At 44.8% G+C, this 23,560-nt stretch overlaps 1 protein-coding gene across 1 annotated transcript in view; it reads right to left on the bottom strand.

Annotated features, from left to right (window-relative positions):
- LOC126481494 (molybdopterin synthase catalytic subunit-like) overlaps positions 1–23,560 on the bottom strand; it is a 95,318-nt gene that overhangs the window by 12,340 nt on the left and 59,418 nt on the right. Inside the window, exon 2 of the mRNA XM_050105281.1 lies at positions 10,927–11,084. Coding sequence (XP_049961238.1) covers positions 10,927–11,055 — 129 coding nt within the window. The 5' untranslated portion in view covers positions 11,056–11,084. The remainder of the gene's footprint in view (positions 1–10,926; positions 11,085–23,560) is intronic.

Raw genomic sequence — 23,560 nt, 5'->3', positions numbered from 1 at the left:
TTTTAAGCTGGGGAATATCTGGCAACCATGTACACTGGGCATCAAATAAAATTCCCAAAAAGCAAGATGACAGTATGACACTATCATATTGAGCATTTCATTATGATGATACAGTTCTGTGTATGGATTAACATTTCTACATTGGCAGTGAAAATTTGGTAGTAATGGTTGAAAGCCCAAGACTGTGTTTCACTCACAGTGCCCTGCAGCTGGTGTGCAGCAAAATGTAAGGTTGAAAAACAGTAGTGAATACAAGTCTACACCATATAAGGATGGCAAGACCCTAAGCACCAATGCTTCAATATTTTTGTATGTCCGTGTTTGTGATTGGAGGTCTGAGGGACTTCGGCTGTTCACTTATGTAATAAAATGGAACATCTACAGCTATCCTTATAATGTCATTTATTATATGACTACCAGTGTCGGTGTTTCAGTGCACCATCTTCAGGCCTTAACTGATGCTGAGGGTGTTAACACCATCTGTGTCACAGTTCATCATAGGTCAACATTAGTAACTGATTTTTGCAGACTACCTGTAGTAGCGATGTTGTCTCTCTAACCATCAACTATCAACTGACTACAGAAACATTCAGAACAGACGTTCTGTTTTGAATGTTTCCCCTGTCAGTTGACAGTTGGAGAGACATCATCACTGTTACAGGTAGTCTATGAAAACCAGTTATAGATGTTGGCCACTGATGAATCGTGTATATAGATGGTGTTAACCCCCTCGGTGTCAGTTAAGGCCTGTAGATGGTGCATCAAAACACGGAAACTGGTAGCCATATAATAAATGACATTATAAAGATGGGTGTAGGTGTTCCATTTTATTATAGTGCTTCAACTCCCAGCACTGGTCCCTGTGAGACTTCATTCTCTGTGCTTGGAGGGTACTGAAGGATGCGCCAACTTGGAATGCGCAACAACTGAACAGTAGAAAATTCTGGACAAAAATCAGGAGAGGTCATCTGAAATCTCACTCACCCAGTGTGTTATAAGGACAAGGTAATGTCCTGAGGCATCATAGGCATTTCTTAAGTCCAAAGAAGACAGGAATGAGATGTTGGCAACACGAAAAACCTGTTCTTATAATGGACTCCAGGCAAATTAAGTGGTCAGTGTGCACCAGCCCTCTAAAAATCAATACTGGGAATTGGGCAAAAGATGCCTTGTCTCAACAGACTGACACAGATTCCAATTCACCATTCATTCAAGCAAGCAAGCAAGCAGCTTACACAGAACATCTGTAAGCTTGATGGCTCTATCAGTGTCCATCTCATTCAGATTTTCACCTGGTTTCAAGACTGGGACAATTGTGCTTTCTCTCCACTGGGTTAGGAGCTCACCCTCACACCAGATACAATTAAAGGCTATAAGCATATGTTGACACCACATATAGGTATAGTATCTGACTGTGAATTCGATCAGGTCCCAATGACACATTGTGGCCAAGGACCAGAGTGCCGATGAGTTCGAATTTACTGAAAGGAGCATTATATGGTTCAAGACATTGTGTAATGAAGGAGAGGCTGTTATCCTCTACCCGTCTTTCACACAGAAGGAAACATATAACTAATCGTCAGTTGCAGATGTTCGATTGCATTGTGCCACAAAATGTTCTGGAATAACAGTAGGGTCAGATGAATACTGCCATCTAACGGGATACCAAGAATATTCATTAGTGTCTGGCACAATGCAAATTGTTCCCCACCTGTGAAGAAAAGGCATGGGTCTCTACAGTAGTTGTTCTGATGTTTAAGATATAATGTCCTCAAGCAATGCTGGAGCTGGCAGATCCGTGTCCACTTTTGACAACAGTAGTTGCAGAGGAAAGTAACATCTCCTTAGGGATGCTGCTTGAGGAGGACTCTTTACTGGCAGGGGGTAGGGAACTGCGATCCTTGATGCAGGTGCATTGGGAACATAGGAGGAAGGCATCCTGTCCTCCTCACAAAAATATGTATTCATATGGCCACAAGGACACTGACATTGAGGGTGTCTTCATCCTTGCTATAGACAAGAGCTTAGTCACTGTGTTCGCAAAATTTGTTTTCAATGGAACTGGATGTAGAGGGTTGGGTTGGGTCGTTTGGGGGAAGAGATCAAACAGCGAGGTCATCGGTCTCATTGTATTAGGGAAAGACGGGGAAGGAAGTTGGTCGTGCCCTTTCAAAGGAACCATCCTGGCATTTGCCTGGAGCGATTTAGGGAAATCACGCAAAATCTAAATCAGGATGGGATTGAACCGTCGTCCTCCCAAATGCGAGTCTGAGGTGCTAACCACTGCGCTACCTCGTTCGGTAACTGGATGTAGATATTCATATTTTTTCTTTGCATCAAAGCACAAAGGGAAGTCAAAGTTTTTGTTATCCTGTACATTTCTTTCTTGTTTTAGAATGGAGCAGTTCACACACCAAGGGGAATTTTGCTGTCCACACTTGATACACATTGGTGATTGGTCCCACAGAGAGTTCTTGTGCAGCAGCGACTGAGAGTTTTCACAAATAGCATAACTTATACAGCATGAAGAGACATGGCAAAATACAAACATTCAAAACACCTCAAGGGGATGGAGTGAAAAGATTTACATTGCAGCCCTATACCATTACTTTAATATTTTCAGTTGATATATCAGTTTCAAAAGCCAAAAATAAAAGCACCTTTATCCATTCTTATCTTTTGGCCCCATTGGAAACAATGGACAAAATGGACACCCCATCCTTCCTGATTTACATGCAGTTCTTTGTCTGTCTGATCTAGTTTCTCTCAAAAGAGCGATGCCAGTCATTGAGCAGGTATCTCCATTTTAGTCAGGATAGAGCTGGTTCACATTTTTGTTGTGACAGTGCCACGACATTTAACAGTGCCGCCACGACAGTATGCGATAGAGGCGCTCCGCAACTCGGCTGAGCGCGGGAGCGCCACCTAGCTATGAACGGCGCCGCCCGCATGTCATGGCACGGCAGTCGAATAGAGATACTGAGTTGTTATCATGTAACGAGCTATTGTTTCTAAGTGGGTGTGTTTGAATATCCACGCAATTATTGGTGATTAAAGGTTATAACACTTTTTGGCGACGAGGTCGGATATTTTCACTGCGTTGTGGATTTGTGTGTTCGTGACGGGGCAGACATGGAACAGCTTATGCAAGTGCTCATTGAACAACAAACACACCTGACGGCTGCTATTCAGGCATTGTCGACGTCGCTTACTCATCGTCTGTCTTCCTCTTCTCTGCCCCCATTCCCTCCTTACGACGAGGCCGCTGAAGATTGGGAGGATTATGAGAAGCGTTTGCGGCAACACTTCTTGGCTTTCGGCATTGTCGACGCTCCTATGTGTAAGTCGTTATTTGTATCTTGGATTTCCCCACGGATCTATCAGCTGCTATCTCAGTTAGCCCCTCTGCGGGAACCTGCCTCTCTGTCCTTCCAAGAAATGTGTGACTTATTGTCTAACTATTACCGAAAAAACACCCACGTCATTGCCGCCCGTGTGGCGTTCTACCGGTGTCGGAAACAGCCCCATCAATCTTACCGGGCTTGGGCGGCGGAACTACACGGTCTGAGTAGGAAATGTCAGTTTGTCACGGACACTCATCATGAGTCTTATGCTGATTCAATGGTTAGGGATGCTATTCTATGGCTTGCTCCTGATAAAGAAGTTCGGCAACATGCCCTACAACTGCCAAACCTGTCGTTGTTGGAAGTTCTAAGCGTCGCTCAATCCTTTGAAGTGTCTCACGCTGCTGGCGCGCAAATAGACGCGTGGTGTGATGTAGGCGCTGTACAGTCAACTTTTGACACAAGCAATTTGCCTGTTTCACAGGAGAACAAAGATGTGGCGGCGGTTCATTCGCGTAAACAACGTCGTGTTGGGCCGCAACACTCGCAGCGACAACAGCAACCACAGAAGCAGGTTCGTTCTGCACTTCCTTCTTGTCCACGTTGTTTCGTACAGCATGACAGGGCCGCGTGTCCAAAACGTTGGGCCACGTGTAATTCATGTAGGAAAAAAGGCCATACTGCTTCTGTATGTCAGTCCCCTAAAGTTCCTGTCGACGAGGACGAGGCATCGGACATGGATGTCAACTGTGTGCTTTCTCAAACAAATAAGTTGTTTGTTACTGTTCGTGTTCTGGATAAAGACATTCGCATGCAAGTGGACACTGGCTCTGCAGTAACTCTCATTAATTCTCGCACGTATTTGGAGTTGGGCTCCCCTCCCTTGTCTCCAGTTACGCGAAATCTGAGAACTTATAATAAACAGAAAATTTCTATAATTGGCCAGTTTGATGCTTCCACTGCCTACAAGTCTGTTGTTAGGCCCCTCACGTTTTATGTGGTGGATCATGCGGGCACTGAAAACCTGTTCGGTTATGATGCTTTCCAGTTGTTCGGGTTCTCCATTGATGATGATGTGCACCTCATATCTGAGGATATTCCGTATCAACAGCTGGATGGATTGTGTTCTGAATTTTCGTCCGTGTTCTCTGCTGGTCTGGGTCGTGCCAAGGATTTTGAAGCCCACATTACTCTTAAACCTACACGTCGCCCTAAGTTTTTCCAGGCACGCCCTATTCCGGTGGCGTTGCATGCACCTGTCAAGGCTGAGATAGACAGGTTAACAGCTTCAGGGATTCTCCTTCCTGTTACCTCCAGCGAATGGGCATCGCCAATCGTGGTGGTTTCTAAACCAAACGGGAGTCTGCGATTGTGTGGTGATTTTAAAGCCACTGTCAACGCTCAGAGCCTCATTGACACTTATCCTCTTCCCCGTCCTGAGGAGTTATTTACCAACCTCGCTGGGGGCCAGTTCTTTTCCAAACTTGACTTACCGGAGGCGTACCATCAGTTGCCGTTGGATGCTTCTTCTGAGGAATTTCTCGTCATCAACACTCCTTGTGGGTAGTATCAGTACCAGCGGTTACCATTTGGCGTCGCTAGTGCGCCGGCCATTTTTCAGCGGTTTTTGGAACAGCTCACGGCTTCCGTTCCCGGCTGCATAAACTATCTGGATGACATTGTTGTCACGGGGGCCTCCACTGAGGAGCACCTTTGCAATTTGCGTTCACTGTTTCGGGTTTTGCATTCGACTGGGTTGAGGTGCAATCTCGCCAAGTCACAGTTCTTTCAACCCTCCATTGTGTATCTTGGTTTCCACTTGTCCCATGAGGGTATACGTCCTCTACGTCAGCACGTTGCGGCCATTAACGCTCTACCCCGGCCGTCTACGGTCAAAGAACTTCAGGTGTTTCTAGGCAAGATTGCTCATTATCACACATTCATTCCATCCGCGGCAGCGGTAGCTCATCCTCTGCATCAGGTGTTACGCAAAAACGTCCCTTTCTGTTGGCCCGACGAGTGTGAGCAGGCTTTTGTCCGCCTGAAGGCTCATTTGCAGTCGGCGCCTTGTCTTGCCACATTCCGTCTGGGTCAGCACTTGGTTCTGGTGACTGACGCGTCACAGTATGGCCTAGGGGCTGTTCTCGCCCATCGGTATGAGAATGGGTCGGAACGACCCATCGCCTATGCTTCCAAGACCCTCAACAATGCGTAACGGTGTTACTCTCAAATCGAAAAGGGGGCGCTCGCTATCATTTATGCTCTAAAGAAGTTAAGCGTTTTTTTGTATGGTTCTAAGTTTCACCTCATCACCGACCACAAGCCGCTGGTCTCTCTGTTCAGCCCATCGGCGTCGCTTCCGGATAAGGCAGCTCACCACCTGCAACGTTGGGCCTTATACTTGTCTCGTTTTCACTATGAGATTCACTATCACCCCACGGCCCAGCACGCCAACGCTGACACATTGTCGCGATTGCCGATGTTCCCTGACCCGGTTTTCGATTGTGATGAACTACTCTGTTTCCACATTGATGAGGAAGAACGTCGTGCGGTCAAGGGTTTTCCACTTACAGGTTCGCAGGTCGTGTCGGCTATTGCACGGGACCTGGTCCTGCGTCAGGTGATCGGTTTTGTTCAACGGGGTTGGCCGGGCAGGACCAAGGGCCGGGCATCGGATCCCTTTCGCAACTACCATGCCTTGCGCCTTCGTCTGTCTGTTCGTGATGGTGTGTTCTTCTGGCCACGGATGGCGCATCTCCACGGGTTGTGGTGCCCACCTCTCTTCGCAAAGATGTTCACAAACTGTTGCATGAAGGCCATTGGGGTATTTCTCGGACTAAGCCCCTGGCCCGCAGGCGCGTTTATTGGCCCGGTATTGATTTGGACATCGCCCACATGGTTGCTGCGTGTGGTCAGTGTGCTCAACAACTGGCTGCACCTCGTACAATGCCCTCTCCGTGGCCTGATCCGGCGCAGCCCTGGGAACGGGTGCACGCTGACTTTGCCGGCCCCTTCCTCAGTACTTATTGGCTACTGTTGATTGACACCTTCTCGAAGTTTCCGTTTGTTGTTCGCTGTCCGTCGCCCACCACTGTGGCGACGACGTTGGCTTTGTCCAAAATCTTTGCGCTAGAAGGTCTTCCAACCACGATCATCACGGACAATGGCCCTCAGTTCTCTTCGCAGGCCTTCCGTGATTTTTGTACTGGACAAAGGATTCATCATGTTACAGCACCGCCCTTCCATCCGCAATCAAATGGGGAGGTCGAGCACCTTGTCCGCACTTTCAAAAGCCAGATGAAAAAATTCCTTAGTGATTTTTCCACAGATGACGCTCTGCTGCAATTTCTGAGTTCTTATCGCTTCACGCCTCTGGGTGATCGCAGCCCTGCTGAACTCTTGCATGGCCGCCAACCGCGCACTCTACTGCACCTGCTTCTCCCTGTCAGACCTTGTGCTGTGTCCCCTAGTGCGGGAAAATACTCGGTGGGCGCCGACGTGTGGGCACGGGGGTATGGATCTCGCCCTAAATGGATTCCAGGGGTGGTCAAGGCTCTTCGCGGCCGCCGGCTTTGTGAAACATGTACAGACGACGGCACGGTTGTTCGCCATTACGACCAGATACGCCCACGAGTGGTGGCCACGCCATTGCCACCGCCCCTTCCTTCGCCTCCACCAGCCCGAGAAGCCAGTCCTGTCGTGGCTGCCGATCTACCGTACGTGTCGATACAGCCGACGTCACTACCGCTTCCGAGTACGCCGGAACCGGCTCCAGTCGCGACGCCGCCTTCTCCGGGACCCATCTCGCTGGAGCACACCCCCAGGTCCACGACACCTATGGATGATGCTCTGGAGTTTTCACCCATCGTCTCGTCCAGGAGGCACGATCCACGCACGAGCTTCCGTCCTGGACATTTTCGACCATACTCTCGTGTCTCTCCGCGGGATCTTCTCGGGGCCTCACAAGAGGCCATGGATGTCTCCACACTGTTCATGTCTCCAAGGAAGTGAGTGTTTTTTTTTTTTTTTTTTTTCAACGGGGGAAAAGTGTTGTGACAGTGCCACGACATTTAACAGTGCCGCCACGACAGTACGCGCAAACGGCGATAGAGGCACTCTGCAACTCGGCTGAGCGCGGGAGCGCCACCTAGCTATGAACGGCGCCGGCCGCATGTCACGGCACGGCAGTTGAATAAGAGATACTGAATTGTTATCATGTAATGAGCTATTGTTTCTAAGTGAGTGTGTTTGAATATCCACGCAAATATTGGTGATTAAAGGTTATAACAATTTTGCTAACTGATGTTACTTCCACAGACTTTTGCTCCAGTATCACAATTTTGTGCATCAAATGGGTCTATTATCTGAAATGATAACTCTGAGGTCCTGCACCACTGAGTGTTCAACTTGTCACATCTGCTCTTGGGTGCAGTGTGCCATCAGCTATTCATTTTGGTGGTTAACTGGTTGGTAGTCAGGCACACACAAAATACAACGCATTAATTACAGGAGACCTGGTATATGGCATGACAACTTTCATTTCATGGTAGCCCTACCTCTGATGGATTATGATATGCCTGTGATGGAACTGGAATAGGATGCGATGGGTGTGTGCGTAAGAAAGACAGATTTCGTGCATAACTAAAGGTCTGTGCAGTTAAGAGAAGTTAAATCCACATCCGCAGCTGCCTTATCATTTGCATCCACAAGTCTTTAATTCATATTTGTGGATATTAAACATTATGAACCATTTTAAATCATTCACTATGCTGGGACACTAATGGCAGTCCTGTTTCTGACCTGAATTTTCGTCTCCTGTTGTCAGATCTTGTAATTTACATTTCATTGACTAACAATATAGAAGCCAACCATGGCCACATTTTAATACAATATAGCCTACCATGTTCTAGATACATTCCCTAAGTTACACTTTTATGCATATTTCATGAAATGGGTCATGTGAAATTTTCTGTGGAAGTTTTTCTCAACACTGGGAACTCAATGAAATCATGTTACAAGTTGTTGCTACATATTGCATATTGTTGAAAGTCTGTCATATAGTTCACTTATGGAATGTACATTCATTCACCATAATGCTGAGCCATGTTAACGTGCTATGCTTTTCAGTGTAGTAAATGTTACATTGTGTTCTTGTAAATATATTTAAAAGATACATTGATACATTCACTGATTTTACACCAGCATTATTTGTGTCATATTTCCCAAAACACTGTACACTGAAGATAACATAGTGAAACTCCATTCCAAATGCGTAACAATAGTGACTTAAACAATACCTAATAATAATAACAATAATAATAATAATAATAATAATAATAATAATGATGATAATAATAATTGATCACATATGATGCTAATAGACAAAAATCATTATTATGGTATCATTCTTTAACTTTTATTGTTATTAGATACCTATAGATGTACCTGTGGGTATCAGCTCAGGCTATTATCCACAAAGTAGTTATTACTGTGGATATCCTCTGCACAGAACTCCATGTTTAGGAGAAGATGTGCCATAAGCATGAACCAGGATCTTTCATAGGTTGGGTGACAACAGAACACCACTTTGGGAGGGATGGGAAGGATTGTGGGCAGGATGTTCCTAATATTCAAAGCCCCAGTGAAGGTTGCAGTTAAGTAGTTCCAGTCTGGTGAGATACTGCGTAATGACTGGGATGATCCTTTGCATCTGGTTTCTGAGGGAGCCTGCAGGATATGCTACAAGAGCCCTGTTTCTGAACTAGGTTTGAAGGATCATGCCTGTCTGTGAAGGCCTTAAATAAATAAATAATAAATATATAAATAGATCCTTTGCATCTGGTTTGTGAAGGTGCCTGAAGGATATGGCACAAGAGAGCTGTTTCTGAACTATGAAGGATGCTGCCTGTCTGTGGAGGCCTTAGAAAGACCTTCAGCATACCCTGTAAGGAATGGCCAGATTGTATGGGAGAGGAAGACCTTCAGCACAATGTGCAAGAGTTGGCTGGACGATATGGGAGAGGAATTATTGTACAGAATGGGTGGCAGCCATCAAACTGCAGGTATTGTTGATGGTTAATGAGTTTGATATGCATAGAGGTTATTAGAGGTAGAGGTCAACATCCAGAAACGCGATATGTAGGACGAGGAGGACTGGGTGAAGCAGATATGGAGAAGATGTTGAAGCCATGGAAGAATGAGGATAGAGTGTCTTGGTCCTGATCATGTACTGTAGATATGATCAATGAACTTGAACCAAACAAAGATTTTAGGATCTTAAGTAGCTAGTTATAGTTCCTATAAACTGCTCATGTATAGCGTGGTATACAAAGGTGTAATGCCTATGGCTGCACTGCAGATTTGTTTGTGTATCTTCCCCTTGAAGGACAAAAGATTTCGAGTCAGTGTATAATTGGTCAGGTTTACAAGTACTTAGTACTGAAGGTTAGGAGTTGCAACATCATTGAGAGAAGTAGTGTTTGAATGCACTGGGTATGTGTAAAAGGTGGTGGTGTCAATACTGCCGAGTTGGTATCCTAGTGGTAACAGGGTGGTGACAGATAAGAGGTGATGAAGGAAGTGGTTTGTGTTCTTCAAATGAGAAGGTGTACTGTAGGCAATATGCTGAAGTTGTCAGTGAACAACAGCTGAGATTCTTTCCATGAGAACACAGTACTCAGCTACAATAGAGCAACCAAAGTGGTTAGGTGTGTGGATCTGAGGAAGCATGTAGAAGGTGGGTGTGTGGGGTAGCTGGCATGAGGAGTGGTACAGATTTGTGAGAAAGTTTCTCATATGTTCCTAGGAATTTGAGTGGGGACTGGAGACTATGCAGGACTTTGGGAAAGGGATCACTGTAGCAGCTTGAAGATGGGAGGTTCAGACAGTTGGCAGATATCTTCTGTCATGTAACCACTGTGGTTCATCATGGCAGGGGTGAAGCCATTGTCAGCAGGAAGGGCAATCAAGTCCAGATCTGTCTTTAAGGTTGTGGACAGCTATTCTTTTCTTTGCCAAGATGTTTGTGTTTATGGGAAGGGGCCTATAAAGTGAAGGTAACATGAGGTTGAAGGTCAGCAATTCCAGGAAGTAAGCAGGGGCGTGGTTATGTTGCAGTGGAGGAGGATCACAGTTGTATAGAGGTATGAACTGGGAGAGACAAAGTTCATGGCTTGTTCTTTATCTGTTTTGGCCAAGGGATTGGTGGGAAAAAAATGTTGCCACTAAAGATCAGGAGAAGGAGAGTGAATCTTCCACCAATCCTGTGTGATTGAATTTGGGTTAGGAGAGAAGGCGGGGTCTATGGACAGGACTGAAAATCCTGTGGAATTTTTGAGTTCCAATTACACGCACAAATTTAATAACTGATTTGGTTGCATTTTTTATGTCTGATGTAAGATAAGGGTGTAATATTTCCTTAAGAACTGATTAATAAGATGATATGATCTTACATGATACGTCATATGAATAAGTCACAAAAAATAATACAACTTCTACTGAATTTTTGAAATTTATGTTATCCCCGACCAAGTTTCTGTGCTCTGAAGCTAGCACATTCTTCTAATGAAAGGCAACTACCTACCTTTTTGTTTTCGAATGTTTCCCTTGTTGTCCCAATGAAAACTGAAATTGCACCACATGATGATGATGAGACTAGATCTGTCACTTCTTCTACATTTAATTTTGAATCACAAATTTTTATGTAATCCATCTTGACACGAAACTCCTAGCTCAGTTAACCTGCAAATTTTTTGCGAGATATTTATTCACTCTACACATGAAGTCACAAAATGGTTTATTATTCATTTCAACACGTGAAAGAAACTGTATAAACAGTTTTGTACAAACACTCCATCATATTTATTATGATATAGGTATTCTTCTTTCTTAGACCACAGTATATATCAAACACATACATAGCTTTCATAATTTCAAAAGAAATTTTCTACTGTTTCATGAGTTGCACATAACTCTAAATAAAATGCATGTAAATCTCTGTAATGTGCCGTATTGTACTTCACAGATATGCCTGACAACATCTTGAATGAAATATGGACATACAAAATTCTACAAATCATGCAGCAGAAAAGAATAATAATTAGGCAGATAAATACAAGCTTTGAGACCCACAGATTTCTCCATCTGGAAACAGATATAAAAGAATTTGAGACTACCCAAGGAGACCAGGAGGGTTACAGGAATCAGGAATGTAGGATATATCGCAGGGAGAGTTCTCACCTGCGCAATTCAGAAAAGCTGGTGTTGGTGGGCAGGATCCATGTGGCACAGGCTGTGAAGCAGTCATTGAAATGAAGGATGTCATGTTTGGCAGCATTCTCAGCAACAGGGTGGTCCACTTGTTTCTTGGCCACAATTTGTCAGTGGCCATTCATGCGGACAGATAGCTTGTTGGTTTTCATTCCCACATAGAATGCAGCACAGTGGTTGCAGCTTAGCTTGTAGATCACAAGGCTGGTTTCATAGGTAGCCCTGCCTTTGATGGCACAGGTGATAGGATCATGGGATAGGTGAAACCAGTCATATGATCTACAAGCTAAGCTGCAACCACTGTGCTGCATTCTACATGAGCATGACAACCAATACGGTCTCTGTCTGGATGAACAGCCACCAACAAACTGTGGCCAAGAAACAGCTGGACCACCCAGTTGCCGATCATGCTGCCCAACATAACATTTTTCTTCTTAATGACCACTTCACAGCCTATACCACCTGGATCGTTCCTACCAACATTAGCCTTTCTGGATTGCGCAGGTGGGAACTCTCCTTACAACATATTCTATGTTCTCGTATCCCTCTTGGGCTTCCTTGTTCCCACTCCAGCATTACACAGCCCTCTATTCCACCAATGCACCCAAAGTCTTTATACTTCTCTCCTTCAACCCCCCATGAACCTTGGATTGTCTCCCATGGAGAGTGAAATGATATGATAGGACAACAGTAGATTTGTTCAAATAATTTCCTTATTTGGCCCTCAACTGTAGTACATCAGAAACAGCTTGGTTGCCTCTCATATGAAACAATAGACATCTGGTACTGCTGACAGTGCAAAGAGCAGGGTCGAGTATGGCATCACTTGAATGCCACTGTCAGTGACGTCTCCAGCTGCGACCGTGATGACAGTGTGGCAGTGCAGCTGACTGCGACTGTGAACTTCCTCCAGCGAGTGGGCAGGTCCCTCATGACTCAGGGCAGGCTGCCCTGTCTCCTGGTCAAACAGCGGACCCTGTACTGCATTCTAGGATGTCGCTCTGCAGCTGGCTCTGTTGCAACTCACTTCCGCTCTGGCAATTTTTTGACGGAATACAGTCGACACGCTACAACTGTATGTTCCCTCGAGCAGCACTTTACTGTCCCCATCCCAGCAATAACTGTGTAAAACTATTTGTTGGTCAGACAGGCAGGGCCATAACAATGAGGCTGATTGAACACAACTGCAGCTGGAGGTTACATACGTCAAACTCCACCTTTGCCGACCATATGCTGAAGGAAGGTCACAAATACCAAATCTGCACAGAAGTACTACATGTGTACTACATGTAGCCAACAAAGGAAGAAAACTTAGAAGCACTTGGGATAGACAGACATTTAACTCAAAATCCCCAGCTGGTTCTAAATGAGCAATTACAGCTGAGCACATCCCCACTTTTAAGCTTCACATGATGCTATCAACCACCCACATACCCACAAACCACCACAATGACACATACTGCTACTGCTACACAAACATAACAGACATACCAGACAAACTTCAACAATATAACTTGTAATGCTTAACTATTGTATATTTCAACCATGTGCAATTTTCAATACTGACTTGCATATTTACAACATAAGACATCTTTGTTTCTCAACAAAACTTACTAGTGTCCAGATAGATAGTTCACAGCCCTAATGTCACAACCTCACAAACTATGGCATCATAATCACATAACCTGTAATAATAATATTATGAAAAGGAAAGTTTCTGCTCACTATATAGCGGAGATGCTGAGTTGCAGATGTTGTTGTGGTCTTCAGTCCTGAGACTGGTTTGATACAGCTCTCCATGCTACTCTATCCTGTGCAAGCTTCTTCATCTCCCAGTACCTACTGCAGCCTACATCCTTCTGCATCTGCTTAGTGTATTCCTCTCTTGGTCTCCCTCTATGATTTTTACCCTCCACGCTGCCCTCCAATACTAAATTGGTGATCCCTCGATGTCTCAGAACATGTCCTACCAACCGATCCCTTCTTCTAGTCAAGTTGTGCCACAAGCTTCTCTTCTCCCCAATTCTATTCAATACCTCCTCATTAGTTATGTGATCTACCCATCTAATCTTCAGCATTCTTCTGTAGCACCACATTTCGAAAGCTTCTATTCTCTTCTTGTATAAACTATTTATCATCCACGTTTCACTTCCATACATGGCTGCACTCCATACAAATACTTTCAGAAACGACTTCCTGACATTTAAATCTATACTCGATGTTAACAAATTTTTCTTCTTCAGAAATGCTTTCCTTGCCATTGCCAGTCTACATTTTATATCCTCTCTACTTCGACCATCATCAGTTATTTTGCTCCCCAAATAGCAAAACTCATTTACTACTTTAAGTGTCTCATTTCCTAATCTAATTCCCTCAGCATCACCCGACTTAATTCGACTACATTCCATTATCCTCGTTTTGCTTTTGTTGATGTTCATCTTATACCCTCCTTTCAAGACAATGTCCATTCCGTTCAACTGCTCTTCCAAGTCCTTTGCTGTCTCTGACAGAATTACAATGTCATCGGCAAACCTCAAAGTTTTTATTTCTTCTCCATGGATTTTAACACCTACTCCGAACTTTTCTTTTTTTTCCATTATTGCTTGCTCAGTATACAAATAGAATAACATCAGGGATAGGCTACAACCCTGTCTCACTCCCTTTCCAACCACTGCTTCCCTTTCATACCCCTCAACTCTTATAACTGCCATCTGGTTTCTGTACAAATTGTAAATAGCCTTTCACTCCCTGTATTTTACCCCTGCCACCTTCAGAATTTGAAAGAGAGTATTCCAATCAACATTGTCAAAAGCTTTCTCTAAGTCTACAAATGCTAGAAATGTAGGTTTGCCTTTCCTTAATCTAGCTTCTAAGATAAGGCGTAGGGTCAGTATTGCCTCACGTGTTCCAGTGTTTCTACGGAATCCAAACTGATCTTCCCTGAGGTCGGCTGCTACTAGTTTTTCCATTCATCTGTAAAGAATTCGCGTTAGTATTTTGCAGCCGTGACTTAATAAACTGATAGTTCGGTAATTTTCACATCTGTCAACACCTGCTTTCTTTGGGATTGGAATTATTATATTCTTCTTGAAGGCTGAGGGTATTTCGCCTGTCTCATACATCTTGCTCACCAGATGGTAGAGTTTTGTCAGGACTGGCTCTCCCAAGGCTGTCAGTAGTTCTGATGGAATGTTGTCTACTCTGGGGGCCATGTTTCGACTGAGGTCTTTCAGTGCTCTATCAAATTCTTCATGCAGTATCGTATCTCCCATTTCATCTTCATCTACATCCTCTTCCATTTCCATAACATTGTCCTCAAGTACATCGCCCTTGTATAGACCCTCTATATACTCCTTCCACCTTTCTGCTTTCCTTTCTTTGCTTAGAACTGGGTTTCCATCAAAGCTCTTGATATTCATGCAAGTGGTTCTCCGTTCTCCAAAGGTCTCTTTAATTTTCCTGTAGGCAGTATCTATCTTACCCCTAGTGAGATAAGCCTCTACATCCTTACATTTATCCTCTAGCCATCCCTGCTTAGCCATTTTGTACATCCTGTTGATCTCATTTTTGAGACATTTGTATTCCTTTTTGCCTGCTTCATTTACTGCATTTTTATATTTTCTCCTTTCATCAATTAAATTCAATATTTCTTCTGTTACGCAAGGATTTCTACTAGCCCTCGTCTTTTTACCTATTTGATCCTCTGCTGCCTTCACTATTTCATCCCTCAAAGCTATCCATTCTTCTTCTACTGTATTTCTTTCCCCCATTCCTGTCAATTGTTCTCTTATGCTCTCCCTGAATCTCCCTACAACCTCTGGTTCTTTCACTTTATCCAGGTCCCATCTCCTTAAATTCCCACCTTTTTGCAGTTTGTTCAGTTTTAATCTACAGTTCATAACCAACAGTTGTGGTCAGATTCCACATCTGCCCCTGGAAATGTCTTACAATTTAAAACCTGGTTTCTAAATCTCTGTCTTACCTTTATATAATCTATCTGATATCTTTTAGTGTCTCCTGGGTTCTTCAATGTATACAACCTTCTTTCATGATTCTTAAACCAAGTGTCAGCTATGATTAAGTTATGCTCTGCGCAAAATTCTACCAGGCGGCTTCCTCTTTCATTTCTTAGCCCCAATCCATATCCACCTACTATGTTTCCTTCTCTCCCTTTTCCTACTCTTGAATTCCAGTCACCCATGACTATTAAATTTTCGTCTCCCTTCACTACCTGAATAATTTCTTTTATCTCATCATACATTTCATCAATTTCTTCATAATCTGCAGAGCTAGTTGGCATATAAACTTGTACTACTGTAGTAGGCGTGGGCTTCGTGTCTATCTTGGCCACAATAATGCGTTCACTATGCTGTTTGTAGTAGCTTACCCATACTCCTATTTTTTTATTCATTATTAAACCTACTCCTGCATTACCCCTATTTGATTTTGTATTTATAACCCTGTATTCACCTGACCAAAAGCCTTGTTCCTCCTGCCACCGAACTTCACTAATTCCCACTATATCTAACTTTAACCTATCCATTTCCCTTTTAAAATTTTCTAACCTACATGCCCGATTAAGGGATCTGACATTCCATGCTCCGATCCATAGAACGCCAGTTTTCTTTGGTTGGTTGGTTTTGGGGAAGGAGACCAGACAGCGAGGTCATCGGTCTCATCGGATTAGGGAAGGACTGGGAAGGAAGTCGGCCGTGCCCTTTGAAAGGAACCATCCCGGCATTTGCCTGGAGCGATTTAGGGAAATCACGGAAAACCTAAATCAGGATGGCCGGACGCGGGATTGAACCGTCGTCCTCCCGAATGCGAGTCCAGTGTCTAACCACTGCGCCACCTCGCTCGGTCCAGTTTTCTTTCTCCTGATAACAACGTCCTCTTGAGTAGTCCCCACCTGAAGATACGAATGGGGGATTATTTTACCTCTGGAATATTTTACCCACGAGGACGCCATCATCATTTAATCATACAGTAAAGCTGCATGCCCCCGGGAAAAATTACGGCTGTAGTTTCCCCTTGCTTTCAGCCGTTCGCAGTACCAGAACAGCAAGGCCGTTTTGGTTATTGTTACAAGGCCAGATCAGTCAATCATCTAGACTGTTGCCCTTGCAACTACTGAAAAGGCTGCTGCCCCTCTTCAGGAACCACTCGTTTGTCTGGCCTCTCAACAGATACCCCTCCGTTGTGGTTGCACCTACGGTACAGCTATCTGTATCGTTGAGGCACGCAAGCCTCCCCAACAATGGCAAGGTCCATGGTTCATGGAGGGATGGAGGGGGGGGGAGGGGGGGGGAGTTGCAGTGCAGATAGTCACAACAAAACTACTTGTCACAAATAAGCTTTCGACCAGTACGGCCTTTGTCAAAAATAGATTCTCTCTCTCTCTCTCTCTCTCTCTCTCTCTCTCTCTCTCTCTCTCTCACACACACACACACACACACACACACACACACACACACACACACACACAACTGCAGTCTCTGGCAACTGAAGCCACACTGCAAGCAACAGCACCAGTGCATGATGGGAGTGGCAACTGGATGGGCGTAAGGAAGGGCCTTGAGCAGGGAGAAGGAGGGATGATAGGGTAGTGGTGGAGGTAAGTGAAGTGCTCTGGGGCAGTGTGCATGGATGAGATGGAGAAAGGGTATGGTAGCTGTGTGCAGTTGGAGGGGGGAGGGGGGGTAGTGGAAAACGAGAGAAGTAAAAACACTGGGTGTGATGGTGGAATGAGGACTGTGTAGTACTGGAATGGGAACAAGGGAAGGGCTGAATGGGTGAGGACAATGACTAACAAAGGTTGAGACCGGGAGGGATATGGGAACATAGGGTATACTGCAGGGAAAGTTCCCACCTGTGCAATTCAGAAAAGCTGATGTTGGTGGGAAGGGCCCATATAGTACAGGCTCAAATAAAGGGTGTCATGTTGGACAGCGTGTTCAGTAACAGGGGGGTCCACTTGTTTGTTGGTCACAGTTTATCACTGTGCCATTCATATGGACAGACAGCTTGTTGGTTGTCAAGCCCACATAGAATGCAGCACAGTGGTTGCAGCTTAGCTTGTAGATCACATGACTGGTTTTATAGGTAGCTCTGCCTTTGATGGGATAGGAGATGGTTGTGGCTAGACTGGAGTAGGTGGTGATGGGACAATGTATGATACAGGTCTTGCATCTAGGTCTATTACAGGGATATGAGCATGAGGTAAAGGGTTGGGAACAGGGGTTGTGTAGGGATGAACGAGTAGATTGTGTAGGTTTGGTGGACAGTGGAATACCACTGTGGGAGGGGTGGGAAGGATAGTGGGCAGGACATTTCTCATTTCAGGGGACGACAAGAGGTAGTCAAAACCCTGGCGGAGAATGTAATTCAGTTCTTCCGGTACTGGATGAAACTGACTTATGAAATGAATGCTCCTCTGTGGCTGGACGGTGAGACTTTGGGAGGTGGTGGGAGACTGGAAATACAAGAAACTTCCTGGCAGATTAAAACTGTGTGCCGGACCGAGACTCGAACTTGGCACCTTTGCCTTTTGCGGCAAGTGCTCTACCATCTGAGCTACCCAAGCACGACTCATGACCCGTCCCCACAGCTTCAATTCTGCCAGTACCTTGTCTCCTACTTTCCAAACTTCACAGAAACTCTTCTGCGAAACTTGCAGAACTAGCACTCCTGGAAGAAAGGATATAGAGGAGACATGGCTTAGCCACAACTTGGGGGATGTTCCCAGAATGAGAATCTCATTCTGGAAAGACAAGGCATGGGAGATTTTTTTTTTTTTTTTTTTTTTTTTTTGTACAAGGTTGGGAGGATAATTACGATCAGTGAAGGCTTCAATGAGACCCTCAGTATATTTCAAGAGGGACTGCTTGTCACTGCAGATGCAATGACGATGGGTGCTTAGGCTATATGGAAGGGACTTCTTGGTACAGAACGGGTTGCAGCTGTCGAGGTGGAGGTACTGTTGGCGGTTAGTAGATTTGATATGGACAGAGGTACTGATGTAGCCATCTTTGAAGTGGAGGTCAACTTTTAGGAAGGTGGCTTGTTGGGTTGAGTAGGATCAGGTGAAGCAAATGGGGAAGGAGCTGTTGAGGTTATGAAGGAATGTGAACATGTTGTCCGCACTCTCAATCCAGATCGCAAAGATATCATCAAAGAATCCAAACCAGGTGAGGGGTTTAGGATTACAGGTGTTTAGGAAGGATTCCTCTAGATGGCCCATGAATAGGTTGGCATAGGACGGTGCCATGCAGGTCCCCATAGCCATACCCCAGACTTGTTTGTAGAGATGGTACCCACATTAACATACATTTTATTATTATTATTATTATTATTATTATTATTATTTATACCTTTTCTTTGATCTCATTGTGACTTTACACCAATTTTAGTGGGTTTTCGCCGTTCGCTATCATTGCCTGCCTCAGATTTCACCTTGTTTCCCCCTTCTGCACCCATTTCATCCTTCTCTTGATTTTTCCCACGTATCTGGGTGTATTTTTGTAAAATTTTTGGAGGTAATTTTATATTATTTACATAATTTTTCAGATTTTTTCCAACACCATGAATCCGTGCCCCTTCCATTTGTGTCAATACAGAAATGTTTCCTTACCCCTAGCCAGAAGCTGGCCCCACATACTGTTCCTGCATTGTTGCTTGGCTCGTGGAATTCCCCCAAATGGCCTTACCATCAAATTACTCATCTCCGGCTGCCACCCCTCCTTCCACAATGATCTCCATCTGTCCAGATTCAACCAACCCTTAGCCCTCACCAACTTAGTCCTGCAGAACCATATCAACCAAGCCCAAACGTCTTTGCAGTATCTTCTCTCCATCCACAAAATTCTCCTGCTATGCAATCATAAATTCCTGGAACCCATCACACACACTGAAACTCTTGCCCTCCAGGAACTAGAGCAACATGTTCAATACCACCTCAAAAATCTCTCCACCCTGCTCATATCCTACTCTCGCCTTGGATTACCGTTGCCCACCACCTCTACAACAACCTCCAAACCTCCCCCATGTCCCCTCATAGCTGACAAACCCTGTCTCATAGACCTACTACACTCATCCCACCCTCCAAAACTCCATCCCACCACCATACAGGATCCAGAACCTAAACAGACCCGAAACACAGTGGTGAACCTTTCCTCCAGAAGCATTAGCCCCACAGAAATATCAGCCCTTTGCAAAGGCCTCACCTTCTGCCCCACTCCAAAATTCAGTCATGCAGGACTTGTTAGAGACCTTCTCTCCTTCTTCCGGTCCCTACAGCCACCAACCCTACCAATCACTCAAACAGAGACCAATGTTGAACTCTGCCTAACTGATTAACTCTCCAGAACTTCTTAACCTTGAACCTTGCTTCATCATCATTCCTCAAATCCCATAACATGCAACTAACCTTAAATCCACAGAAAGAACTGCAGTCCACCATCTAAAAACTGATCCTGATCTTATAATTCAACCATCAAACAAAGGCTCCACCACCGTTGTTTTCAACTGCAAGGATTACATGGCAGGACTCCATCAGCTGTCAGATACATCCACCTACAAACCTTGCCACAATGACCCCATACCAGAAATCCAGCAGGACCTCCAGTCACTCCTCAAATCCTTAGGTCCATCCCAGAATTTTTCTCTGGAGTCCATCTCTCTACTCATCCCTACCACTCCCCACACTCCTACCTTCTACAAGCTTCCTAAAGCCCATAAACTCAACCACCTAGGACGCCCCATTGTAGGCCGGTTACTGTGCCACCACTTAGAGAATCTCTGGTATTGTAGACCAACGTCTTCAAACCTATTACCCGGAACCTACCCTCTTATAAAAAAGATACCAACCATTTCCTCCACCGACTCTCCACAGTTCCTGTCCCTTTACAGATGGTGCCCACCTTGTCACTATTGATGCCACCTCCCTTTACCCTAAAGCCCACAGCCTTACTGCTATTGAACACTACCTTTCCCACTGCCTGACATGTTTCAAACCAACAACTTCCTTCCTAGTCACCATGACCAACTATATCCTCACCTACAATTACTTTTCGTTTGAATGCATTATCTACAAACAATGGTTTTGGGCACCCACATGACACCATCCAATGTCAACCTATTCACGGGCCATTTAGATGAATCCTTCCTAGACACTCAGAATCCTAAACCCCTCACCTGGTTCAGATTCACTGATGACATCTTTGCGATCTGGATCAAGGGTGAGGATACCTTATTCTTTTTCCAGAACTTCAACAGCTTCTCCCCCATTTGCTTCACCAGGTCCTACTCAACCCAACAAGCCACCTTCCTAGATGTTGACCTCCACCTCAAAGATGGCTACATCATTCCTCTTTCAATATCAAAGCTACTTACCACCAGCAATACTTCCACTTCGACAGCTGCGTCCCATTCCGTACCAAGAAGTCCCTTCCACACAGCCTAACCACCCATGGTTGTCCCATCTGCAGTGATGAGCAGCCCCCTCAAAATATACCAAGGGTCTCAGTAAAGCCTTCACAGACCGTAATTATCCTCCCAACTTTGTACAAAAACAAATCTCCCATGCCTTATCTTTCCAGTCTCTCACCACCTCCCAAAGTCTCAGTCCAGCCAACAGGAGCATTCCTCTCATAAGTCAGTACCATCCAGGACTGGAAACCGAGTGAGGTGGCGCAGTGGTTAGCACACTGGACTCGCATTCGGGAAGATGACGGTTCAATCCCGCGTCTGGCCATCCTGATTTAGGTTTTCCGTGATTTCCCTAAATCGCTCCAGGCAAATGCTGGGATGGTTCCTTTGAAAGGGCACAGCCCGACTTCCTTCCCCGTCCTTCCCTAAACCGATGAGACCGATGACCTAGCAGTTTGGTCTCTTCCCTCAAAACAGCACAGCCCAGCCCAGGACTGGAACAACTGAATTACATTCTCCGCCAAGGTTCTGACTACCTCTCGTCATTCCCTGAAATGAGAAATGTCCTGCCCAGTATCCTTCCCACCCCTTCCACAATGGTATTCCACCATCCACCAAACCTACACAATATACTCATCTATCCCTACGCAACCCCTGCCTCCCACCCTTTACCTCATATCCCTGTAACAGAACGAGATGCAAGACCTGTTGAATATATCCTCCCACCACCACTTGCTCCAGTCTGGTCACAAACATCACCTATCCCACCAAAGGCAGGGCTACCTGTGAAACCAGTCATGTGATCTACAAGCTAAGCTGCAACCACTGTGCTGCATTCAATGTGGGCATGACAACCAACAAGCTGTCTGCCCACATGAATAGCCTCCAACAAACTGTAGGCTAACGAACAAGTGCACCACCCTGTTGTTGAGCATGCTGCCCAACATGACATCCTTCATTTCAATGTCTTCTTAACAGCCTGTGCCATATGGTTTCTGCCCACCTACACCAGCTTTTCTAAACTGCACAGGTAGGAACTTCCCTGCAATACATCCTACGTTCCCATAACCCTCCTGGCCTCAACCTTTGTTAATAATTGTCATCACCCATCTGCCCGTTTCCTGTTCCCATTCTAGCACTACACTGCCCTCATTCCACCATCAAACCCAGTCTTCTTACTTCTCTTCTTTCCCACATGCCCCCGACCTCTGCCCTACCCTCCGTCTAACTTCCTGATTGCACATAGCTCTCCACCTTGTCCCTGGGCACTCCCCCAGAGCACTTCACTGTCCCCCACCGCTACCCTACTATCCCTCCCCCCTCCCCGCCTCAGCCTCCTTCTTTCCCCCACCCAGTCACCACTCCCATCATGCACTGGTGCTGCTGCTTGCAATGTGGATTCAGTAGCCAGAGACTGCAGTCATGCATGTGAGTTGCGTTTGCATTTGCGTGTGCGTGCATGTGTGTGTGTGTGTGTGTGTGTGTGTGTGTGTGTGTGTGTGTGTGTGTGTGTGTGTGAGGTCTATTTTTGAAGGCCTTACTAGCAGAAAGCTTATTTGTGACAGTCTTTTTGTTGTGCCTATCTATGACTCAGCATCTCGATGCCCCTCCAAACCTTAAAATTCATAACAACACAATATCTAAAACAAACAAGCAATATAAAAGAAAAGATAGCTATAGAAAGTAGAGCACATAAAATGGAAGGGGCATTCCAAACGACAAAAAACATATATAACACACAAAAAACACTTTGTTCTACAACACAAAACTAAGACACTCACTCAAACAGTAGTAAGGCCTGAAACACTGCATGCAGCAGAAACACATAAACTGCCATGATTTGAGGATCTAGAAAAACTGAAAACAGAAGAAAGAAGAATTCTCAGGAAAATGCTGGGACCTAGAAGTAATAGTAATGTTGAATACCCAAATTAAGATCAAACAGAGGGCTTTGTTTGAAAATGGAAAAGCTAGCTAATACAACTACAAATCCACATCCACATGGTCCAATGATTTGACAGAGACATGAAAAACACTGGGATTACAATGGACATAATAGATAACAGAATACTTTTCAGAGAAGCAACACAAGATTTCAGGAAAGCAGCAGCACAGGATTTCAGGAAAGAAAGAACTCTGCAAAAGGAAGAAAAGGACGGACACTCTTGAAGGATGAAAGAAGTTTGGGAGCAATGAAAATTAAACATAAAGAAGCGAAACCAAAGCTGACTTGTCATACTCTCCAAAAGGATTAGTTTAATAAAACGGGTAAGTACATTGTTATTAACACAATTAGGGCACTCCTAAGCTGGCCTTTGCTAATAATGCCCTCAATCTGAGTGAGGTACATTTGTTAAGGTTGACCTCTTTCAACAATCACATCCATACTCCTCTTGTACACTAGTTTTATCTATCTCCTTTCGCTTATCCTCTCTACATGTCCAAATCATCTCAACAAACCATTTTCAATATGTGACACATCATCTTTTACCTGACAATGCTCCCTAAAATTAACTTAATAA

The sequence above is a fragment of the Schistocerca serialis genome, chromosome 5 (assembly GCF_023864345.2).
Source record: "Schistocerca serialis cubense isolate TAMUIC-IGC-003099 chromosome 5, iqSchSeri2.2, whole genome shotgun sequence".
NCBI lineage: Eukaryota > Metazoa > Arthropoda > Insecta > Orthoptera > Acrididae > Schistocerca > Schistocerca serialis.
Note: the sequence above shows the minus strand (reverse complement) of the source record. Positions and strands in the feature narration are given on the sequence as shown.